A 23850-nucleotide genomic window follows, 5' to 3' on the forward strand; every position below is an offset into this window, starting at 1 on the left:
TTTTAGGCCTTTTTTGCTTAAATATTTTAATGTTAACCGTCTTCTTTGTCTTTTTTAAATCGTGTTTGCTTCAAATCCTTATGTTCTCAAATTTTCTCTCTCTCTCTCTCTCTCTATATCTATATCTATATCTATATATATATATATATATATATATATATATATATATATATATATATTATTCAATAAATTTTCAAATACAGCACACATCAATTTGCCTACTTCAGTTATTCAACGAAGTTAATTGGCAGGTTAATAAAAAAAATAAATTGTTTATAAAATAATTGTGTGTGGCTGCATATTGTGAGCCCATTTCTAGCTCCCTAAAAGAGGCCTTTCTGTATAACTTGCATTATTTTTCAGTTTTTGGTAACCTAATCTCTCTCCTATATATATATATATATATATATATATATATATATATATATATATATATATATATATATATATATATATAATATTTGTACATAAATAATTGCTTTACTAATGTTTAATAGCCTTGTAAGTATTAAGACCAATAGAAGCATTTCTTTCACTAATTGTGCCTAATATAAAGTGTTACCAAATAAAAATTAAAATAGTAGATTAATATTTAAATTTAACATATTGTAGCCATCCTTATGCACTTAATGACTTTGTATTAGTGACAATAAGAAAGTCAAAAATTTTGAAATGTATTCCTAATGAGTCTTTAATTTTTAAAATGTATACATTTTTTATTGCATTCTTGATGGTCATAAAATTCTGCATTGTTTAGTATTTACTGTAGTTATAAAATAAAAATATTTTTTTGCACATGTATTTTAATTCTGCTTCTTTAGCCATTCTGTAGTTTGATCCAGATACATGGACATAATCGGGCACGGCAAAGAGATAAACTAGGCCATATTTTAGAAGAATTTACCACTCTACAAGATGAGGTGAGATCATCAATACTTAGATTTATTATAAGCTCTTTTGGCCATTTTGATAGTAGTTGTTGTCTTAGAGCCTCCTCTGCAGTCATTACTAAAGAATGTGCCTAAAATATTTAATAATGGGGGGTGTTCCTATTTACACCTCAGCAAGCAAAATAATTGCTTCCACAAGAAAACCATAACTGTATAGATGAATGTGTCATATTCTCAATGAGACTGTCTAAAATTTGTTTTTCTTTGTTAGCCTCCATTGCTGAGGTTTTGAGCCTCATCTTTTCAAACTTCCTATCATTGCAGTAATATTCCACATTGAAAGAGCTCATTTTTATTGCTAGAGTCAACTCTTTGGTTCTGTTTTACATATGCAGTCGCCTAATGTTCTTTGCAATTGTCTTCCATTTTTCAACTTGCATTTTGTAGACACACATAGTAAGACTGCTCTAAATTCCTTCTTCAGCATGTGTCTGAGTAGGCTGTGTATGTCACATTATAGGAACAGCCAGTAGGGTAGATTTTGGGTTTGAAGCACATTTTATAACATTTCCTAAAGATTGATCCTAGACAGAATTATGAGTTTTGTAATTCCTATAATGCATATGTAGGCCTGGGTTGTGGTGTCATTTTTCAGAGGGAGGCTCTCTCTAAATAAACGCTACCAGGAGCATAGAAGAACATTGCTCTAAAAGACACTAGTGTGCCAAGTGTTTTGGTAAATTAACATTTATTTTTTAATTGCATATCAGTCTTCTGTTGTTTCTGTTAATTTTTTTTCTTGTTTTGTATTATAATAAAGAAAACTTGTATTTTTAGATTATAATATATATTTGATAGATGTCTGTATTTTGTTATAAAAAAGTATCATGCCAAAGCAATTTTATGGTGCAGATACTGTTTATTGGTGTTCACCTGAACAGATTGTGGTTTCAGATTTTTTCTATCTTTTCATTCCATAGTTGTTCTTTGTTGTAATGCAGGGGTGCCCACACTTTTTAGGCTTGCGAGCTACTATTAAAATGACCAGGTCAAAATGATCTAACTTTTTAAAAAAAATTGTACTTCTAAGAGTAGTTTTATTGCACCATACTTTTTACTTTTACTTGAATACATTTGTGAAGAAGAAACGCTACTCTTACTCTGCTACATTGGGCAACACTCAAATCGTTACTTTTTTTCCATTAGATAAAGTCTGACAGACAATTTTCTAGCTGCTCTATAGCGTATGCTGTCAAGTTGAACACTCGACTTCCGTTGCGTCTCCATTTCTGACGCGAGGTTTTGGATGTTCCCCAAATCAAGGCGCTGCAGCTTTGAGGACAGATGTTGCATTTTTTGTTTGAAAGCTTTAACTGGGCTAATCATATTGACCATGGTTTTCTCTTTTCCTTGCAGCTGTAAATTAAGCTCATTCAACATGTTGGTCAGATCGGGGGAAAAAAATGCCAAGACTAGCGGCCATTGATCGTTATTAAGTTGCTTGTATTCTGCATGTTTAATGACAAGGAGAAACTCCTTTTTCTCCGGCCAGGGGTCTTGAAATCCCAGCAGGAATTTCTCTCTAGCCATCTGCCTCAACGAAGGCATTTTTTATCATCTCTCCATCTTGGAAGGACTTCTCATGCTTAATGATCGAATGACTCACCCAGAACAATGCTTCGGTGTGTCTGCCTTTGCTTTTTAACTCAGCCGAGTGAAAAATGACGGCTGTCCGATTAACTGCGATTTTAGTTCCCTCTCCTTTCTCTTTCTCAGATCGCTTTTCGGAAGGAAGTCCGTTTCATAGTTTTTATGAACAGTTCAAAAGTGTCTTTCCACATTTTCATCCTTTGGAATAGCAATGATAGATTGACAAATCAGACAAACGCACTTCGATTGTGACATTGTGAGAGAAAAAAATCTTCTTCCATTTCCACATCCAGCCCATAAAAAACATTTTTTTTTTAATTCCCTTCTTTAGTCGATATAAATTGGAAGGCTAACTTGATCACTTAGATAGCCGGAGGTTTGCAGTAGCTTGCGCGTTTGATCGTGTGTGTGTGGGATGACCTATGTGTTAGAAGAAAAGGGATCTCAGACTGGCTGTTCTGTGTGTCAGTCAAGTGGCAAATGCCATAGGGAGGATATATGATAGACTAACATTTAAAAAAAAATGTTTTTAATGCAACACGATCTACCTGTCGATCGCGATTTGACGCATTGGGCACCCCTGTTGTAATGCCATATTCAGATGTTGTAATAATTAAAATAAATAATCACTGTGAAAGATCAAACTTGTAAATATTAAAACCATTCTTCCAAAAGACTAACACTATGCAATTTTAATTTATCAGCTGTATTTATCATAATCACAAGTTTAACAATCATTGATCCAGCACTCCTGACAATGTACAGTTCTTTTAAAATTATCAGTATTTTTAAAATGTGGGGCTCACTGTAACTCAATATCCATAAATATATTTTTCCAGGCAGAAAAAGTAGATGCTGCTCTTCACAGTATGCTTATGAAGCAAGAGCCACAGAGACAACACCTGGCATGTTTGGGAACCTGGGTTCTTTACCATAATCTGCGGATCATGATCCAGTACCTTCTGAGTGGATTTGAATTAGAGCTCTATAGCATGCATGAATATTATTATATTTACTGGTATGATTTCATTATAGTATGATTCTTTTTGGCAAATTGCTTAAATAATATGAGTTATGCTATATAGCAAATTTTAGCTTCACTTGTCAAACTCAAAGTGAAATCTTCATTACTATCAGCTACCTTACTGGTTCAAAATCTTTCAGCAGTACAGTAAATAGTTTAAAGTGCTAGTGTTGGGACTGTGCAGTAAAATTCAAACATGTAAAACTGTACAAGATCAGCATGTTTATTTTTGATCCACTCCGAATTTAGCATAAACTGCTGTTACATGGACATTTTTAAACTGGACAAGCACTGTTCCCAAGTTTAATCTTATCGAACTTGCATTTTTGTGATCAGATTTTTATTAGAATGAAGGAAAAACAAAAAGTTCAACAGGCACGAGATGAAGTTTGCCGTGAAGTATGTTTACATCCCATAGAAGTCGTATCTGGGAGGACTGTTTTGTGTTTCCCATCCCCCACTAGGCCAATGAGGACTTGGACCACTTTAGTCATTCCTTAAGAAGGAACATGGCTTATTATTTATTCTCTGTTACCTGCTTTGTGTTCTCTTGTGTTTATTCAACCCTACTATTTATTTATTGAATCTATTGTTTACCTTTGAATACTTTGGCATCCATGACATTATTTGTAGTACACCCTTCTCAGTGAGATTGGTCCATCTCTGTTACAGAGTCTCAATCTTTAACAATTTTTTTTAGTTAGATTGTATATTATATTATACTGTATAACTGTAAAATCCATAACATCTTCAATTTTAGATGCTATTTGAATTGCTTCTATTCATTATTTTGTGTTGTTTCATGATAAATGTTTTATGTTTTTTTTTTGTTTTTTTTTTTTAACTATGTCAGTCTTTAGTGAGAAGAAATTAACAGCTATTTGCCTATGTACAAATTCCCCCAAATTTCTTTCTTTTCAGGTACCTTTCTGAATTTCTATATGCCTGGTTGATGTCAACACTTAGCCGTGCTGACAGCTCCCAGATGGCTGAGGAGAGGATCATGGAAGAACAGCAGAAAGGCCGTAGTAGTAAGAAGTCAAAGAAAAAGAAAAAGGGTAATTATGATCAGACATACTTGAACTTGTATTGTTATTTTTAAAAAATGTTTTGTATTTTAAGGATATACAGGCAGTATAAGCTATGAAAATAGTATTGTTTGGCAAAATATCATTTTTTTTCCCATGTACTATATTGTAGCATATTGGAAAAAAGTTTATTGCACTTGTAAGTTCTTAGTAATTCTATCCATTGATCCTTGCATAAGTCAATATATGATTAACACTTGAATCCCTGAAGCCTACGAAAAAAGTCGTAATCCCAGGCCACCTTAAATTCCTTCACACCTCCTCATCAGCATCTTTGTTTTGCAAATGTGTCAATCAGCACAAGCAGCCTAATATCCCATTCCCTACCAATGCAGCTGAAGTTCTCCTAGGTAAAGGCTCTGCTTGGCTGGTGCAGAGCTAAGAACTGCTGTCTCATAATCAAGGGATTGCGAGTCCAATTCTGGGTCCTTCCTGCATTTACCATTTTCAGTAGTGAGGTGCTCTTATTGTTAATATTATAGAATGAATACATACATTTGATTTGAGTCTGTAACAGCCAGTGTAAAGTTATGGTACTTATAAAGGATAGTGTTTTATTTATTTATTTTTTTTTTCCCAGTTTTATTCTCTCAATCATGTTCAAACACATGAAGCTCTGCAGTTTACTTCTGACTTTACGCTGTTGTAAGATAAGTATATAAATATAGGTAAACAGCATTGGATGTGGCCCAACCATCAAAAAACATAATTACAAACGGAACTTTGCAAGATACCTTGGTGAACTCTGTAGGCCCTGCATTGAAGGATATGTGTTTGGCAAATTCATTAACAGGATGACACCCAACCACTTGCTGCATTAAAAACAGTGCCAGCTTTCGCCTTTCTGTCTGGTGCAGCTGCATTGTTTTTATGTGTGAGTGGACGTATCTTGTGGGGAGGCATTCTGTTCCCTTTCTCCGATGTAGAACCCTCATCGTCATCTGAGTTCACCTCTATTATACCACATCTTTATTTGAAAGCTAACAGTGTCAGAATGGGAGGAGTGTGACCGTGACTTGAGAGAATGAAACTGAATAATAAAAAATATGCTAACCTTTACAAGTACCATAAATTTACACCAGCGGTTACAGACTCAAATCAAATGCGCTATATGTTTTTAGTCTAGAATAGTAACAATAAGAGCAGCTCACTAATCAAAACGGTCAATACAGGAAGGACCCGGAATCAAACCCACAATCTATTGATTATGAGACAGCCATTCTTACCTCTGCACCCGCCAAGCGAACATGCCAGCCTCGTCCCCTAACCCAATTTCTTTTTCTTCGGTTATATCCTCTTTAATAAAACCCCTGTGTGCGTCCAGGTGTCCATGTGTGTGTGTATTCTGATGAAGTGTGCATGCGCGGGCCGCGCCGTGCAACGCGCTGTGCCCCGCCCATGCACATGGCACCGTGGACGCACACACACTGGAAGCTGGGCACACAGTGAATGGCCTAGCCGCTGCCGCGCATGATAAGTAAATAAAGCACACACACTGGAAGCTGGACACACAGTGAATGGCCTTGCCACGGCCGTGCATGAAAAGCAATAAAGGACAACATTGCTTGGGAGAGTGCTGATTGGGTAGTCGCAACCGCGCACATAAAATCCGTTGCTGGGGAGACGCCACACATACAATAATCAGCTGCACGCCAGCACAGATTAAAATACTTGCTGGGGAACTAAATAGTACTTGCTGGGGAGACCCCACGGGCACAATTATCAGCTACACGCCACCCATTAAATCAGTTGCTGGGGACACACTGCTGATTGCCCAATGTTTTGACAGAAAATTAAAGTCATTACGGACAACAAAGACAGTATTACTGTCAGAGAAAATTACAGGCATTTTACAGAAATAAAAACCAGTATTACTGCGAGAGAAAATATTACGGACGTGTCTACTAACAACATGCCACCCAAAAAAAAGGACACGTCAAGTAGGACAAAAGACACCGACAATCAAATCCTATATAAGCAACATTTCCTGGAAGAACGGTCAGCTCAGCAAGTAAACATCAACAAAAGAAAGGCTGAAAGACAAAGAAAAATGTGAGCAAATAGATCGATTTAAGAAAAAGAAAATGACCGTCAGAAAAACGCTAAAAGAGAAAGGCTCAGAAGAGCAAACCTTAGAAAAAGTTGGCATTTACTTGCCAGAACCAGTATTCAGACACGGTCAGTTATATATTGCATTATCAAGAGTTAGAAGTTTTCCAGATGTTGTTGTCAAGGTTGTAGATGGTCCTGATCAAGGCAAACTGTTGCCAAACTCAGACAGAATATTTACAAGAAATGTTGTCTGTAATGAAATTTTATAGAAACATTTCATAAGGTAAAAATATAGAAATTTTTTCCTAAATATCTTCTTCAGATATTGTGTCTTACAGATTGTTACAAAGTTTTACACTAAGACAATATTAACTATACTTACTGTATAATATTACTGTCATATACATTTCTATTTTATTTTTATTATTATTTTACATTAGGCTTCTTGCAAAAATATTTTTGACAAAAAAAAAAATTAAGACAAGAAACAGAATGAGGTCAATGTTCCTTGCCATTTAATATAGACTGTTCCTACTAAAGTTTATGCACTACTGTTCTCATGCCCGTTATTGTAACAGGCTTAATGTCTAGTTCTTGAATAAAAGTGCACTTGTTTTTTTATACTTTTACCTTTTGTAAAACTGTTTTTTTGATATTTGGACTTCAGTCTTCTCACATTATACACCTCATGTTAACATTTTGTCATCTATACTAATAAAAGGCAAAGCCCTTACTCACTCACTCACTCATCACTAATTCTGCAACTTCCCGTGTAGGTAGAAGGCTGAAATTTGGCAGGCTCATTCCTTACAGCTTACTTACAAAAGTTGGTCCAGGTTTCAATTTCCAGAAATTTTCAGAAATTCTGCGCGTAATGGTCATAACTGGAACCTATTTTCCTCCATATACTGTAATGGACTTTAGCTCGATGGCTGTGGGGGACGGAGCTGCGTGTGACATCATCACTCCTCCCATGTAATCACGCGAACTGACTGTGACCGCAGTACGTAGAAAAGAAGGAACAGCTCCCAAAGCGCGCTGAAGAAAAATGCTGAATACTTTATTCGCGAGATACAAGTTTAATGAGAAGACACGAGGTATAAACGAGACTTTGGATCACTTTGTAACGGAGTTAAAATTGCTGTAGCAAGAAACTTTTAAGTGCCGGGTCTTAGCTAACATTAAATAAAGCCGTGGACATTGCAACATCACACAAGGGAGCAGCTCATGTGAACTGACTGAACGCAGTACAAGTGATCACTTCCATGCATCAAACCTGTTCAAAAAACGCATTACACAATTGACAAGGTAGGAAAAGAATATGCTCCGAGCTGAGCTCCACAGCTAACGCGGTCTTGCAGAAGCAACTTCGTCACGCTGCCACCAAATACTCACAGAAAAATCCACAAGTTAATACACACGCTGTCTCTAGAGTTTCTCCACACTCAATGTATTCCTCGCATCCCCTTTATACCCTCTGATCTCCCTTTTTAATTCAGATGCCTCCAATTTCCAGTAAGGCTCTGCTGCGCGATGACAAGTAATAAGTCTCAGGGACAGACCCTTCAAAAGGTTGCCATTGATTTCAGGCAAGATTGCTTTTCTCCTGGACAACTATACGTTGCATTCTCAAGAGTGAGCTTGCGCAGGTTCGTCATATTACAACCAGAGTGCTGAACTGACAATGTGATATATAAAGAGAACTATAATTATCGTAATAAACGAACAATAAAACAGCGGAGAATCCATGGATTAAATAAAATGGCAGCTTCCTTGGCACAGCAAGGAAAAAGGATGGCTTTATATGTCATTCGTTTATATAACAGCGGAGAAGCTGTGTAAAGGCTGCTTCACAAAAAACCAGCAGAGCGCCTTATATGAGCAGGCAGTCAGCTAAAGAAGGGAATCAATAAATATCTATAATCGTAATAAACGAACAAAAAATAGCATTCAAGGCGCGGATTAAATAAAGGAAATGGGTTCCTGAACAGTAAAGTAAGTCTCGAATAGCTACACAATAACTATAACAATCGTAATAAACAGTTTATATAAAAAAAACAGCAGAGCGCCACACTCTGAATGTATTCCTCGCATCACCGTTATACCCTCTGATCTCCCATTTCAATTCAAATGCCTCAAATTTCCAGTAAGGGTCTGCTTCACGATGACAATTAATAAGTCTCAGGGACAGACCCTACAAAAGGTTGCCATTGATCTGAGGCAACATTGCTTTTCTCCTGGACAAAACTATACGTTGCATTCTCAAAAGTAATCTCATGTATAATATGTAGATATGTATGTATGTATGTATATATATATATATGTATATATGTATATATATGTATATATATATATATATATATATATATATATATATATATATATATATATATATGTATATATATATATATATATATATATATATATATATATATATATATATATATATATATGTATGTGTATATATGTATGTGTGTATATATATATATATATATGTATGTGTATATATATATGTATATACATATACATATATATATATATATATATATATACACATACATATATATATACACATATACACATACATATATATATACATATATATATATATATATATATATATATATATATATATATATATATGTGTATATATATATATATATGTATGTGTATATATATATATATATATGTGTGTGTGTGTGTGTGTGTGTGTGTGTGTGTAGATCTGTATATATATCTATACTAATAAAAGGCAAAAGCCCTCACTGACTGACTGACTCACTCACTCACTCATCACTAATTCTCCAACTTCCCTTGTAGGTAGAAGGCTGAAATTTGGCAGACTTATTCCTAACAGCTTAATTACATAAGTTAAGCAGGTTTCATTTCGAAATTCTACACCTAACGGTCATAACGGTCGACAACATCTGCCATGTTGAACTTTCTTATTTACGGCCCCATCTTCACAAAATTTGGCTGGCAGCTTCCCTGCGCTAACCGAAACCAATGTATGTACTTATTTCGATGGTATGACGCCACTGTCGGCCGCCATGTTGAACTTTCCAACGTCACAAATTCTCCAACTTCCTGTGTAGGTAGAAGGCTGACCCCATCTTCACGAAATTTGGTAGGCAGCTTCCCTGCGCTAACCGAAACCAATGTAATGCATACTTATTTCGGTGGTATGACGCCACTGTCAGCCGCCATATTGAACTTTCCAACATCACTAATTCTCCAGCTTCCTGTGTAGGTAAAAGGCTGAAATTTGGCATGCTCATTCCTTATAGCTTACTTACAAAAGTTAAGTAGGTTTCATTTCGAAATTCTACGCGGGGGAACCACCAGTTTAAAGGAGAAGGTACCAGGTTTTTATAAAGGACAGCTTCCAGCCAGTATTTTAACCTCGTTTTAAAGGATTTATTTGTCATGGATTTTAATCTCCACTTGTCACCTGTTTTTTAAGGATTATTTTTTTATGGACTGTTTTTGTACACTGCACTTTATTGGGGAGCATTTGTTTTGTTAATAATTAAAGCACGAGACACTTTTACAGCATCCCCTTGCTCCCAGTTTGATTTGTCCTCATCTCCTAGCTTATCCGGTTACATTATGGTGTTGGGTTCAAGAGGCTCCCAAAACTGAAAGAGGGAGCATGGAGCAGGACCCGCACTGTCACAGTAGAACACATTATTTATTGGCATTTCAACAAAACCATAACATACTTTAGCTGTTTGGATAGCTGTTGTGGCAGAGCCAATACTCACCGGTTTTTGACCCACAGCTAAACTGTTGCCTCTACTCCCTAAACCAGCAAGAGTCTCTCTCAAGTGCCATTTCCAAACTTACTGTAGAAGTACTGCTTTTCTGGTCCTCAAAGTCATTCTGTATCAGTTAGCACCCTCAGCAACCTTCCAGCTAGGATTCAATTCAAGGAGCCAATTTGTACTGTGAAAAGCAGCTCTGCCACTGTCTTTCATGTCTGACACCTTTTTTCTGAAAGACTTCCTCACAAGTTGTAATGAATTTTTGCTTTTGTGAGCAATCATATAATTCATTTTGTTATAGCAACACTTGCTTTTTTTTCTCCAGAAAACAATCTGGGACATGCAAAGATATGCTATATTTATCTCCCAGAAACTGTACAACAGCAGAAGTTTACACTTTTTAATATGAGGGGACTCTGCCCCCTGCTCGCTTCGCTTGCCCACCCCTGTGTTTGGTTTACCAGATATACAATTTAAAGAGATTGTTATATTTCATGGGAATTGTTACATATGCATTATTTTCACTTTTACTTTAAAAACATTTGTAAAAACAGTACTTGTCCTTTATTTCCGGCCCCAGGCGTGGTGACATCTCTTTCTCACAGGACGTATAACGCTGCTCGCAGTATGAAGGGGGGGCAGCTGAACGCACACTAAGGAGATGCCGTCGGATCATCTGCTGGCGAGCTGCCGGTTCTGCTTTCCACATGTCGTTGTTTTAAGAGCTGGGAGCACATGATGCAATTCTGCCAAAAGCAGTCCAACAACTGCTAGGTTAGATGTCCGTGGACTTGTTTTAAATGATGGCTCACTTCCTTGTCTCGCGTGACGTTGTTAAAAAACAATACTTGTCCTTTATTTCCGGCTCCAGGCGTGGTTAAATCTCTTTCTCGCAGGACGTATAACGCTGTTCACATTGTCAAGGGGGGGCAGCTGCTGTTGTGCTGCCCGTCGATCATTTTAAAGCCTGTACAGCCGCTGTCCTTTTTGCCACTTCGTGTCTCTGCTGCTCATGTTGTGAAGATGGGAGGTTAGGGTGGCTGAACGCACGCAAGAAGAAGTGGTCGGATCATCTGCTGCGAGCTGTGTGTTTTGCTTGTTGCTTGTCATTGTTTTAAGAGCTGGAAGCAAGTTAAAGTGTCTCTTGCGGGTAATCGGATATACAATTTTAAAAGCTTTTTTCTTTGGAATTGTTTCAATTTCATTATTTGCACTTTTACTTTAAAGCTTCATTAAAAACAATATTTGGAATTACCTATTCTTAAAGATCACAGTGAATTTTGATTCCGTTTTTGGAGACATATTGTGACAACGCAACGTATAACTACCTGTGAGTGAATATTGTTTCTGTTTCTCTAAAAAATAATCTGACTTTTTCTAATGTTTGTCCCTGTGATTTATTAATTGCCATACCAAAAGCTATTCTCACAGGAAACTGTAAACATTTTAATACAAATGGCATATCAAGATCTCCTTTGGTGTCTAATATTATTCGCGGAATATATACATTACCTTTCTTGTTGCCTGTTAAAATTTGCATCGCTTCTCCGTGATCATAAATATACAGCTGACTGAATTGTGTTTTCTTTGAAATTAAACTTGTCGTTGCTTAAACTGTTACGGGACCACAGATTCTCATAGCGTATGGTCCATTATTGTATAAATATACGTTTTGTGCATTGAATGATCAAAGACGAAAAGACTTTGTTTTCTGCTCTTTGCCTTTTTATTTCTGACCTCACTTTGTCCCGCTATTTTTCAATTACACCTGGTCCTGATGATTAATTTCCTTTTTGTTTCGCTAATGTGATCTTTACCATATTTTTTTTTTGGATACTGTAGTGAGTGACGTAATAAAGTGTCAGAAAAGTTTTACTTGAACAATCGCCGATTTCATAACCCCAAACACAACTTTTTAGCAACCTCTCCAACCCCTAATCCCCTGGGTCTTGCCCTCCCCCCATCCTTACTGCATCAATCAATACCCCACTTATCAGTCTTCCGTGCTGTACTCCGCCCTCCCTCAATCGGACCTAACAGTCACTTAAAACAAGAAAGGCCCTCGCTGGGACGCTACAATACTTTAGAATTTTACTGCTTTCATATTCTTTACCTTTCTCTGCATGTGTATCGCGTCATCGTTTGTTTAAGCCTTTCGAATTCCACTGCTTTCATAATCTCTTATCTGCCTTTTTTTCTCTCCAACGCTTTTGGGTCTCTTTTCTCCGCGCTGCTCTTTCTTCTTTGCTTAGTTGTTGACGTTTCATCTAGAATGTATTGTCCATATACGCTTTATATGTGCTGAGGGCACAGGATCTGTGTTTGCTACGTGCCTTTACATGACTGAGTGTTTTGCTGGCTGTGATCTTATTTGATATTGTTTGCATCTCGCGGGTCTTTTAAGTGTCTTCCGAGAACTTCTGGGAAGATCATGTCTCGTCGCCCTGCTTTTCCTTTCCAGGATTTTTTTTATAATAGAGAGATTTGGTTTAGGTAGATGAAATATAAGGTGAAGGAATATTCTTAAATATTAGTATTTTTTATTTCTTTAGATTGAACAGATATATTGTTTAAATAATAATGTCATTTTATAATTATTTTAAATGAATGTAAAACTAGTCACCAAGTGTTGCTTTTTTATCTTCCTTCTTCTCAGCTCGTCCTTTAAGCAAAGAAATCACCATGAGCCAGGCCTACCAAAATATGTGTGCTGGAATGTACAAGGTAAACACACTTGATTTACTTTAGTATTTTAATATGATAGTTGAGAAAATTCATAATGCAGGCTGTAGAATGAATATTTTTAGAGGGGCAGACTATACTACCTGAAACATTTCATGCAGCTCACAAATAAAATCATCACTAAGAAAATAAAATGCAGCAGCAATGTATTTCTGGTACAGGATAATTAAAAGGTTTTTTTTTGTCAATTTAACTTAACACCAGATATTACATTTTCTGAATGCTGAGAATGATTTATAGTAATGTGTGTGTGTGTGTGTGTGTGTGTGTGTGTGTGTCAATGTGTTGAATACTGTTATATAATATATAACAGTGGGGAAGAGTGTATGTGTATGTGAATTGGTAGGTTTAGAAGTCCCCACATAGACTGTGGTTCCAGACCATTAGCCACACATGTTGCCTGTCACAACTGAAGAGTAATTAATCTCACATTAAGCTATGTATTTTAAGAAGAGAATGTATTGAACAACCCAATTTGCCATTTCAGTGCTTAAGATTTGCTGATACCATGTAGTACAAAATCCTTGTAACTATTTTTCCCAAATGTAGAAATCTTATAAACTGAGCTATGTGTTAAAAATCTTTCAAGTAATGGCATTCATTTATATAACTGCTGTACATTTTCTGAGCATTAAGAGGTGTGTTATACAGCTTTAACGTTATTTTATCAAACACTAGACATCAAATTTAATGTGTAGGTCTGACCATGAAATCACAATCCGGGGCATATTTTTCCTTTGCATAAAGTCTCACTATAAAACAATCATATATTGCAGTGACAACTGCACAATAGCCCTGTTGACATTAATATTAAACCAAAAGGGAATATACAGTGGGTACGGAAAGTATTCAGACCCCCTTCAATTTTTCACTCTTTGTTATATTGCAGCCATTTGCTAAAACCATTTAAATTAATTTTTTTCCTCATTAATGTACAGTACACACAGCACCCCATATTGACAGACAAAAAAAAAAATTTGAAATTGTTGCAGATTTATTAAAAAAAAGAAACTGAAATATCACATGGTCCTAAGTATTCAGACCCTTTGCTCAGTATTTAGTAGAAGCACCCTTTTGAGCTAATACAGCCATGAGTCTTCTTGGGAAAGTTGCAACAAGTTTTTCACACCTGGATTTGGGGATCCTCTGCCATTCCTCCTTGCAGATCCTCTCCAGTTCTGTCAGGTTGGATGGTAAACGTTGGTGGACAGCCATTTTTAGGTCTCTCCAGAGATGCTCAATTGGGTTTAAGTCAGGTTTCTGGCTGGGCCATTCAAGAACAGTCAGAGTTGTTGTGAAGCTACTCCTTTGTTATTTTAGCTGTGTGCTTAGGGTCATTGTCTTGTTGGAAGGTAAACCTTCGGCCCAAGTACAAGGATATCCTGGACAAAAACCTTCTCCAGAGTGCTAAGGACCTCAAACTGGGCCAAACGTTTACTTTCCAACAAGACAATGACCCTAAGCACACAGCTAAAATAACGAAGGAGTGGCTTCATAACAACTCTGTGACTGTTCTTCAATGGCCCAGCCAGAGCCCTGACTTAAACCCAATTGAGCACCTCTGAGAGACCTAAAAATGGCTGTCCACCAACGTTTACCATCCAACCTGACAGAACTGGAGAGGATCTGCAAGGAGGAATGGCAGAGTATCCCCAAATCCAGGTGTGAAAAACTTGTTGCATCTTTCCCAAGAAGACTCATGGCTGTATTAGCTCAAAAGGGTGCTTCTACTAAATACTGAGCAAAGGGTCTGAATACTTAGGACCATGTGATATTTCAGTTTTTCTTTTTTAATAAATCTGCAACAATTTCAAAAATTCTATTTTTTGTCTGTCAATATGTTGTGTTGTGTGTACATGAATGAGGGAAAAAATAATTTAAATGATTTTAGCAAATGGCTGCAATATAACAAAGAGTGAAAAATTGAAGGGGGTCTGAATGCTTTCCATACCCACTGTATGTTGTAGAAAATGAAAATACAGTAAATATATAAATAAGCGAAATCAACAGCATCTGAAATCCTTATCCATAACAACTAGGCTAAGATTTATCTCATGAAAGCATTAGGAGGGTTCAAACAGAATTAATATACTATTTGTGCTATTTTTTTTAAGTTGTTAATAAAGTCTTATCAAAACTCATTTGAGAATGAGCTGGCTTTTGAAAGGCTTGTCATTCATTCAGGTAAAAAAACAAGATAATGTACAACAGTTAGCTACTCTTCATGTAGACCACTGTGTAAAAATTAAACCTGCTAAAGGTTTTACACAGTTGATCCAGATGTTCCTAATTCTGTCTTGTGTTTCCTTTTATGATAAGGGTTTCTAAAAGGTACTAAATATGATCTACCATGTTTTGCAATATTGGAACATAAAGGATTACATATATTTTAGTGTTTTCTTAAGAATGTACAACCAAATTATTCAAGATTCTTGTACTCTGCTGTTAGAAAATGTAATGGATTGCAAACATACTGATTTATAAATATATTTTTTAGACTATGATAGCTTTTGATATGGATGGAAAAGTAAGAAAACCAAAGTTTGAGCTGGACAGTGAACAAGTTCGATATGAGCACAGGTTTGCTCCTTTTAACAGTGTTGTAACACCCCCACCTGTACATTACTTACAGTTTAAGGTAAGTTGAATTGTGCAGGAATAATTTAATATGTGGACAATTCTCTTAGGTTTATAATATTACAAACATAATTATGGTTGACTGTGGTTCTTCTGCTCATCTATGCAGTTGTGGTACCTTTTAATGTAAGTTTGATGACAAATATTTGTTACTTATGTATAATATGTACAGTGCAACCAGAAAGTATTCACAACACATCACCTACTCAAAGCATCATGATGCTCCAACATTGATGGACTGAAAGCCAGAAGTCTACGTGACCATCATCATCAGGTCCTTCTGTGAGAACCCTAAATACAAAGAGGACTGTTTGACTTATGTTAGGTAGATTGCCCAGAGGGGACTACACCCCTACAGATTTTATTTTTTTCTCCAGCCTTTGGAGTTTTTTTTTTTTTGTTTTTTCTGTCCACCCTGGCCATCAGACCTTACTCCTATTCTATGTTAATTAATATTGACTTATGTTTATTTTTTATTGTGTCTTCTATTTCTCTATTCATTTTGTAAAGCACTTTGAGCTACATTTTTTTGTATGAATATGTGCTATATAAATAAATGTTGATTGATTGATTGATTTTTCCACATTTTGTTATGTTATAGCCTTATTCCAAAATGGATTAAATTCATTTTTTTCCTCAGAATTCTACACACAACACCCGATAATGACAACATGAAAAAAGTTTACTTGAGGTTTTTGCAAATTTATTAAAAATAAAAAAACTGAGAAATCACATGTACATAAGTATTCACAGCCTTTGCTCGAAACTTTGTTGATGCACCTTTGGCAGCAATTACAGCCTCAGATCTTTTTGAATATGATGCCACAAGCTTGGCACACCTATCCTTGGCCATTTTCGCCCATTCCTCTTTGCAGCACCTCTCAAGCTCCATCAGGTTGGATGGGAAGCATCGGTGTACAACCATTTTAAGATCTCTCCAGAGATGTTCAATCGGATTCAAGTCTGGGCTCTGGCTTGGCCACTCAAGGACATTCGCAGAGTTGTCCTGAAGCCACTCCTTTGATATCTGAGCTGTGTGCTTAGGGTTGTTGTCCTGCTGAAAGATGAACCATCGCCCCAGTCTGAGGTCAAGAGCGCTCTGGAGCAGGTTTTCATCCAAAATGTCTCTGTACATTGCTGCATTCATCTTTCCCTTCATCCTGACTAGTCTCCCAGTTCCTGCCTCTGAAGAACATCCCCACAGCATGATGCTGCTACCACCATGCTTCACTGTATGATGGTATTGGCCTGGTGATGAGCGGTGCCTGGTTTCCTCCAAACGTGACGCCTGGCATTCACACCAAAGAGTTCAATCTTTGTCTCATCAGACCAGAGAATTTTGTTTCTCATGGTCTGAGAGTCCTTCAGGTGCCTTTTGGCAAACTCCAGGCGGGCTGCCATGTGCCTTTTACTAAGGAGTTGCTTCCGTCCGGCCACTCTACCATACAGGCCTGATTGGTGGATTGCTGCAGAGATGGTTGTCCTTCTGGAAGGTTCTCCTCTCACCACAGAGGACCCCTGAAGCTCTGACAGAGTGACCATCAGGTTCTTCGTCACCTCCCTGACTAAGGCCCTTCTCCCCCAATCGCTCAGTTTAGATGGCCGGCCAGCCCTAGGAAGAGTCCTGGTGGTTTCAAACTTCTTCTACTTATGGATGATGGAGGCCACTGTGTTCATTGGGACCTTCAAAGCACTAGAAATTTCTCTGTAACCTTCCCCAGATTTGTGCCTCGAGACAATCCTGTCATGGAGGTCTACAGACAATTCCTTTGACTTCATGCTTGGTTTGTGCTCTGACATGAACTGTCAACTGTGGGACCTTATATAGACAGGTGTGTGCCTTTCCAAATCATGTTCAATTAACTGAATTTACCACAGATGGACTCCAATTAAGCTGCAGAAACATCTCAAGGATGATTAGGTGAAACAGGGTGCACCTGAGCTCAATTTTGAGCTTCATGGCAAAGGCTGTGAATACTTATGTACATGTTCTTTCTCAATTTTTTTATTTTTAATAAATTTGCAAAAATCTCAAGTAAATTTTTTCATGTTGTCATTATAGGGTGTTGTGTGTAGAATTCTGAGGAAAAAATGAATTTAATCCATTTTGGAATAAGGCTGTAACATAACAAAATGTGGAAAAAGTGATGCGCTGTGAATACTTTCCGGATACACTGTATGTAGTATGAGTATATGCATATATAAAATATTTCATTTTTAATGTTTACTTTTAGATATTAATATCTGCATTTTCATTCTGTGAAAATATACAGTAAGAGGTATATATAGTTTTTTATATTTTTATTTCTTAGTAAACCTACCTGGAACCAACTTGTGCCAGTGCTGGTTGCAGGTCAAATTGTATGTCGTCCTGAGTGTGCATTTCCCCTGCCCAGCTTTGCTTTTTATTACATAATATTTTGCTGTTCAATTTAGATTCTTAGTTGTCTTCTACTGACTCTTCTATCTTTGCTGTTAATGTTTATGTTAATGTCAAATTCTGCAGTGTAAGGCGTTTTTTTCAGCTATGCTTTTAATTGCTGTTCTCAGTATGAAAATTAGGTATGCAATAATATATCAAAGCTTACAACCTAATGAATATTTACAGACCACAATAAGTACAAATTAAAATTAGTTGGAATTTAACACCTTAAAAAAGAATAAAACAACAGAATCACAGAATTGCAGTCAAATCCTTTATAAGATGAAATAAATACAGTGAGACCTCGGTTCAGGAACGTCTCTGAGCAAGTACAAATCGGGTTACGATCAAAAAATTGCCAAACTTTTGCATCTGTTCACGACCACACACTCGGTTGACGAACAAGCCAGTTTCCCTTCCGTTCAGATACCATGATTCCTGCACGTGTTCAGTCTCTCCCTGTACTGTACATTGTTCTCGGTGCATCACGCAGAGGGACTCTCCATCAAAACTGTAACCTCCTCTCAACCCAGCTTCCTCCTGTGGTATAGCGGGTCCACAGCTCCCATCAAAAAGGCCAGTTTTAATAAATAATCACAGCACTCGCGGCTTAGCGAGGGGGCGTGGTAGTGTGTGGCGGGGTTCCTGAGGAGTTCGTGGTGTGGCTATTTCTCACCTAAATGCATAGGTGAGAAGCGGTCCGCATCCGTAATTGTTCCCAGGAGCTGTTGATTGCCACAACTACCATGCCTCTTTATAAATAGAAGTGTGAGTCGGCTAAAGGGAAAAAGAAGAGAACAGGAAAGAATGGGAGGTTGCAGGAGAAAGCCGGAGAGGAAGAGGAAAGAACGGGAGGTTGCAGGAGAAGACAGGAAGCAGAGAGAGAGAGAGAGAGAGAGAGAGAGAGAGAGAGGAGGGAGAGAGAGAGAGAGAGAAAATTTGAGAACATAAGGATTTGAGGAGAGAGAGAGGGCTTGCGTGCAGCTGAGAGCGAGTGAGCTGCTGAGCAGGGTGCCTGGGTGTTTGTCTCAGTGTTGTTCAATGTTTTTACATGTAGTTTACTATTTCACTGTGTATCCTATGGTATAATTAACTATTTTTGTACTTAAAAATTTTTAAAGAAAATATATTTACATACAGTTCATATGGTCTGGAACGGATTAATTGCATTTACTTACAATCCTATGGGGAAAATTACTTCAGGTCACGACTAAATCGGGTTACGACCAGAGTTTTGGAACGAATTATGGTCGTGACCCGTGGTTCCACTTTATAATGCTTTGTTCAGATGTTGTGGGACTTTTCATAGATCTCACCTTCCTTCTTTGTTGCATTCACATGAATTTCACTATTGAATTCATACATCACCACAAAATGTCGAAATGCGTGAAGCATGTATCACATCGCTCCAAATATAATTTAACTACAAAAATGTCATGTCTGGTTGACTTGTCTTTTATATATGACTAGCAGAATACCCGCGCTTCGCAGCGGAGAAGTAGTGTGTTAAAGAAGTTATGAAAAAGAAAAGCAAACATTTTAAAAATAACGTAAGATGATTGTTAATGTAATTGTTTTGTCATTGATATGAGTGTTGCTGGCATATATATATATATAAATATATACATATATACACATCTATATACATATATATATACAGTTATATATATATATATACACATATACATACATACATATATATATATATATATATATACACATACTGTATATATACACACACATATATATACATACTGTATATACAACATATACATATCTACATATATACTGTATATACACATATATATACAAATACATATATATACATATATATATATATATATATATATATATATATATATATTAGGTGGGACTCGATTAAAAAATTAATCCAATTAATTAGAGGCTGTGTAAGAATTAATCTTGATTAATCGTATGTAATCGACACGTAAATTTGCCCCAAATCGCAAATGTTTTTTTTTTATTTAAAACGGTTTTAGTGGGCTTACAGAATCAAATAATAGACATGGACATGAATATTGTAAACTGAAGCTGTTTTAATTTCTGAAAAAAAGCCTTTAAACTGCATTTGAATTCAAAACAGAAACAAAAATATCATCCCTGGTTAAAATTGGGCAGACTTAAAAATAAAGTGGTAGTTTAAGTACTTTAAGTACATTTTCAGAATAGTATTGTCTTTAAATAATAATAACCAAAATTTCACCATAAAGTGCAGTTTTTCTTCTTAAAAAATAAGTCAGAAACATAAAAGGTAATTTGACCAGCTTACTCTTTAAACTCTGAGTAACATTAGCCAAAATTATTTTGTACATTAGGCTAAAACAGTGTGATCATTGAACATTTTGTAATTAGATGTATTTAGAATTACTAACGGTCACGGAAGTCCAATGATCCCCAGTAAGAGCCACAAAGTCCGCTTTCTGTAATGCATCTAATTTTGCTTGCTTTTCAGTGTGCACAAAACCATGCTTTTATCAAGGCTTCGCTCGGAAGTCGAAATGATCAGTCGTAGGAACGCGCTTTATTCCGACTCTAACATTTTTGTAGCTGTGATGTGTGCATCAGTGTAATGGATGTACCAGGAAATCATGCATTGACAAAAGTTCCCGCTTGCTTGGAATTGAAAGTGTGATTAAATGCGCTATTTTTAACGCGTTATGGAGTACATGCATCGAAGCTTCTCAGCTGTGCTTGTGCTAAGAAAGGGAAAATTTTAAAAATAACGTAACATGATTCTGCTAACCTAATATTTTTCATACGCCCCAAACCAAGGAGATGCGAAGGTAAAATGAATCGGTAGCGCGACATAGTCAGTACACCCTCTCGAATCAACCTCAATGTCGGCGTTAGAGGCTTAAGACTCTACAATTGCCACAGCGTGGCTTGTCTATGCTAAAGTATGTATTGTAGATCGGGTATATATATACATTTATATATATACCCGTATCGCAGTGGAGAAGTAGAAGTTATGAAAAAGAAAAGGGAACATTTTAAAAATAACGTAACATGATTGTCAATATACAGTAATTGTTTTGTGAGTGTTATTGAATGTTGCTGTCATCAAGGATTTGATTATCATTATTTCTTTCAATCAGGCTCGTATTTGTAGGATGTGTTCAAGTTACATTCCGTGTTTGTCAATCGCTGTAAAGATAAGAGGTTTCATTCATCGATTAGTTCCTTACTGCATCAATAAACAGCTCGCCTTCCTTTTATCTGTGATGTGACAAACTGCATGCACGGGTTTTTTTACACTGTCTTCCTTTAGCAGGACATTCACTTTTTCCACCGTGTGCTTTGTTTCCGCAGTAGCTGCACTTATGAATATGATTCTATGTATAAGACGCTTCATATTTTTTTGCTGCCTTCTCAATTGTGTAATTCGGTTTTTGTTCAGCACTCTTTGGAACTGTTGCTTTTGTCTGTGCACTGCGCCAGTTCACGTGAGCCGCTTGGTGTTCTTGCATCGAAGGTTCCCAGCTGTACTGGTGCCATCTCGTAATGTCAGCTAAGACCCGCACTTAAAACTTTCTCTCGCAGTTTCAATGAGTTTGTGCCAAACACCACCCTGACCATCTCATCTTCCTCTGCATAAGCACAGTCCTTCACACGTGAATATTTACCGGCAGTGTTTGTATTGGATTGCCGCTGATGGACGGCCTTATATGGGCAGGCACTAAATTACAAACGCTAGTGGTAGCCTATGAACTTAATTTAATATAAACTTACGGTTCACGCCGTGCTTTGTTTCCGCAGTAGCTGTACTTATGAATATGCTTGTATGCATCATTTGCTTCATAATGTTTTTCTGCCTTCTCAATTGTGAAATGGCGTTTTGTGCTGATCGCTGTTTGGAGTTCTTCCTTGTGCTCTACGTACTTACGTAGGAGGCGTGATGATGTCACACTAAACTCCCCCAGGCCATCTCCAACTCAAGACTCCATTACATTATATGGGGAAAAATAGCTTCCAGTTATGACCCTTATGCGTAGAATTTCGAAATGAAACCTGCCCAACTTTTGTAAGTAAGCTGTAAGGAATAAGCCTGCCAAATTTCAGCCTTCTACCTACACGGGAAGTTGGAGAATTAGTGATGAGTCAGTGAGTGAGTGAGTGAGGGCTTTGCCTTTTATTAGTATAGATTGATTGTAGTGAAAGTTTAAAAACACATCATAACTCCAGTAAAACGGGTAGCATTGATTTCTCCAAATTGCCACACTGACTGCTACCACGATAAAAGGCAATGCGAATTTCCCAGTAGGAAAGTTGTATTTTTCATCTGTCCTGTTCCATTTTTATGCAGTGTAAGTTCCAAATATGAGGACTGCAAAAGTGCTTTTCCTCCAATCCCCACCAGAAACCTAACTTTGAATTTCATAGTTAGAATAAAAGAGCTCAGTCCAAATTAGCATTTCCTTTCTTTTTTTAGGTATAATTTCCTGTGCTAACACCTGTTTTATTCCTTCATCGCCATTTCACCCTTTCGACTTGTATATGATATTTTAGACTGCCCAGGGAGGGTGACAAGTTGGCTCTACTTCTCAAAGTTTATCTTTTTGGCAGTCATGTTGCTAATTGAAGTTTTTGTTTTCCTAGACTTGTTTGCCAGATGGCTAAAATATGTCATTACATTAAAGGGCCTTTTAATTGCCATGATTTGTTTATGTCAGTCATTGAGACATTTTGTTATGTTATGTTATGTTATGAAGCCTGTACTCTGTGAAACATACTACTCAAGAATAAATTGAATTCCGCTGAATTTCTTGATCAGAGGTTTATGTATTGAAAACAGTGGCAAGAATATGAAGATGGTGAGGACTACATTGCTGAAATGTAACACATATATAATTTGTCCAGGTTTAAATCTAATTGACACATTAAAGCAATACTTCATCATACAATAATTCTAATGGAAAAATAATTAGTCATCAATTAGACATTAAAAGCTACATATTTAAATAATGTTTAAAGATTTGTTTTATTTTCACAGGTTTTGAAAAGTTTATCAACATAGTTTTAAAATAATGACATATTACAAAACCTGAAATGTTCTTTTTCCAGGAAATGTCTGACCTCAATAAGTACAGTCCACCTCCTCAGTCCTCAGACCTGTACATGGCAGCCAGTAAGCACTTCCAGCAGGCAAAGATGATCTTGGAAAATGTGCCAAATCCTGATCTAGAGGTGTGACTGCTTGTTTTAAGTATTATGTGAAGAAGAATTATTTTTATGTTTATTTTGTCTTGTAGATAAGTTTGCTTTTATGGACAGTAACTACATATAATAAATTGACTGTTTACAGATGTTTACATTATTGCTGTATGTAGTTTAGACACAGTTGTTATTCAAGTTATATACCTTTTGTTCCCCACAGAGAAAGAAATGTGGATGGTATATGAAGTGGGAGGTCCTAAACATAAGAATTAAAAAAATAATTATATTTCTTATAACATTTCCAAAATATAATCACCCTCAAAACACTCCCATTTGTGACACACTACAAATGTCACACCACTTTTTCCATTGTTCAAAACTGTTCTGAAACTCTTGCAAAGTGATA

The 23850-nt window shown here is 36.6% G+C and overlaps 1 protein-coding gene across 2 annotated transcripts in view; it reads left to right on the forward strand.

Moving 5' to 3' along the window:
• The window catches only part of naa35 (N-alpha-acetyltransferase 35, NatC auxiliary subunit), a 96441-nt gene that overhangs the window by 62808 nt on the left and 9783 nt on the right, over positions 1–23850 (forward strand). For both annotated transcript variants that reach the window (XM_039750599.1, XM_039750600.1), the window contains exons 16-21: positions 822–920; positions 3380–3558; positions 4486–4622; positions 13125–13192; positions 15708–15848; positions 23352–23474. In XM_039750599.1, the coding sequence (XP_039606533.1) occupies positions 822–920; positions 3380–3558; positions 4486–4622; positions 13125–13192; positions 15708–15848; positions 23352–23474 (747 nt within the window). The remainder of the gene's footprint in view (positions 1–821; positions 921–3379; positions 3559–4485; positions 4623–13124; positions 13193–15707; positions 15849–23351; positions 23475–23850) is intronic.

The sequence above is a fragment of the Polypterus senegalus genome, chromosome 4, assembly GCF_016835505.1.
Source record: "Polypterus senegalus isolate Bchr_013 chromosome 4, ASM1683550v1, whole genome shotgun sequence".
Lineage (NCBI taxonomy): Eukaryota > Metazoa > Chordata > Cladistia > Polypteriformes > Polypteridae > Polypterus > Polypterus senegalus.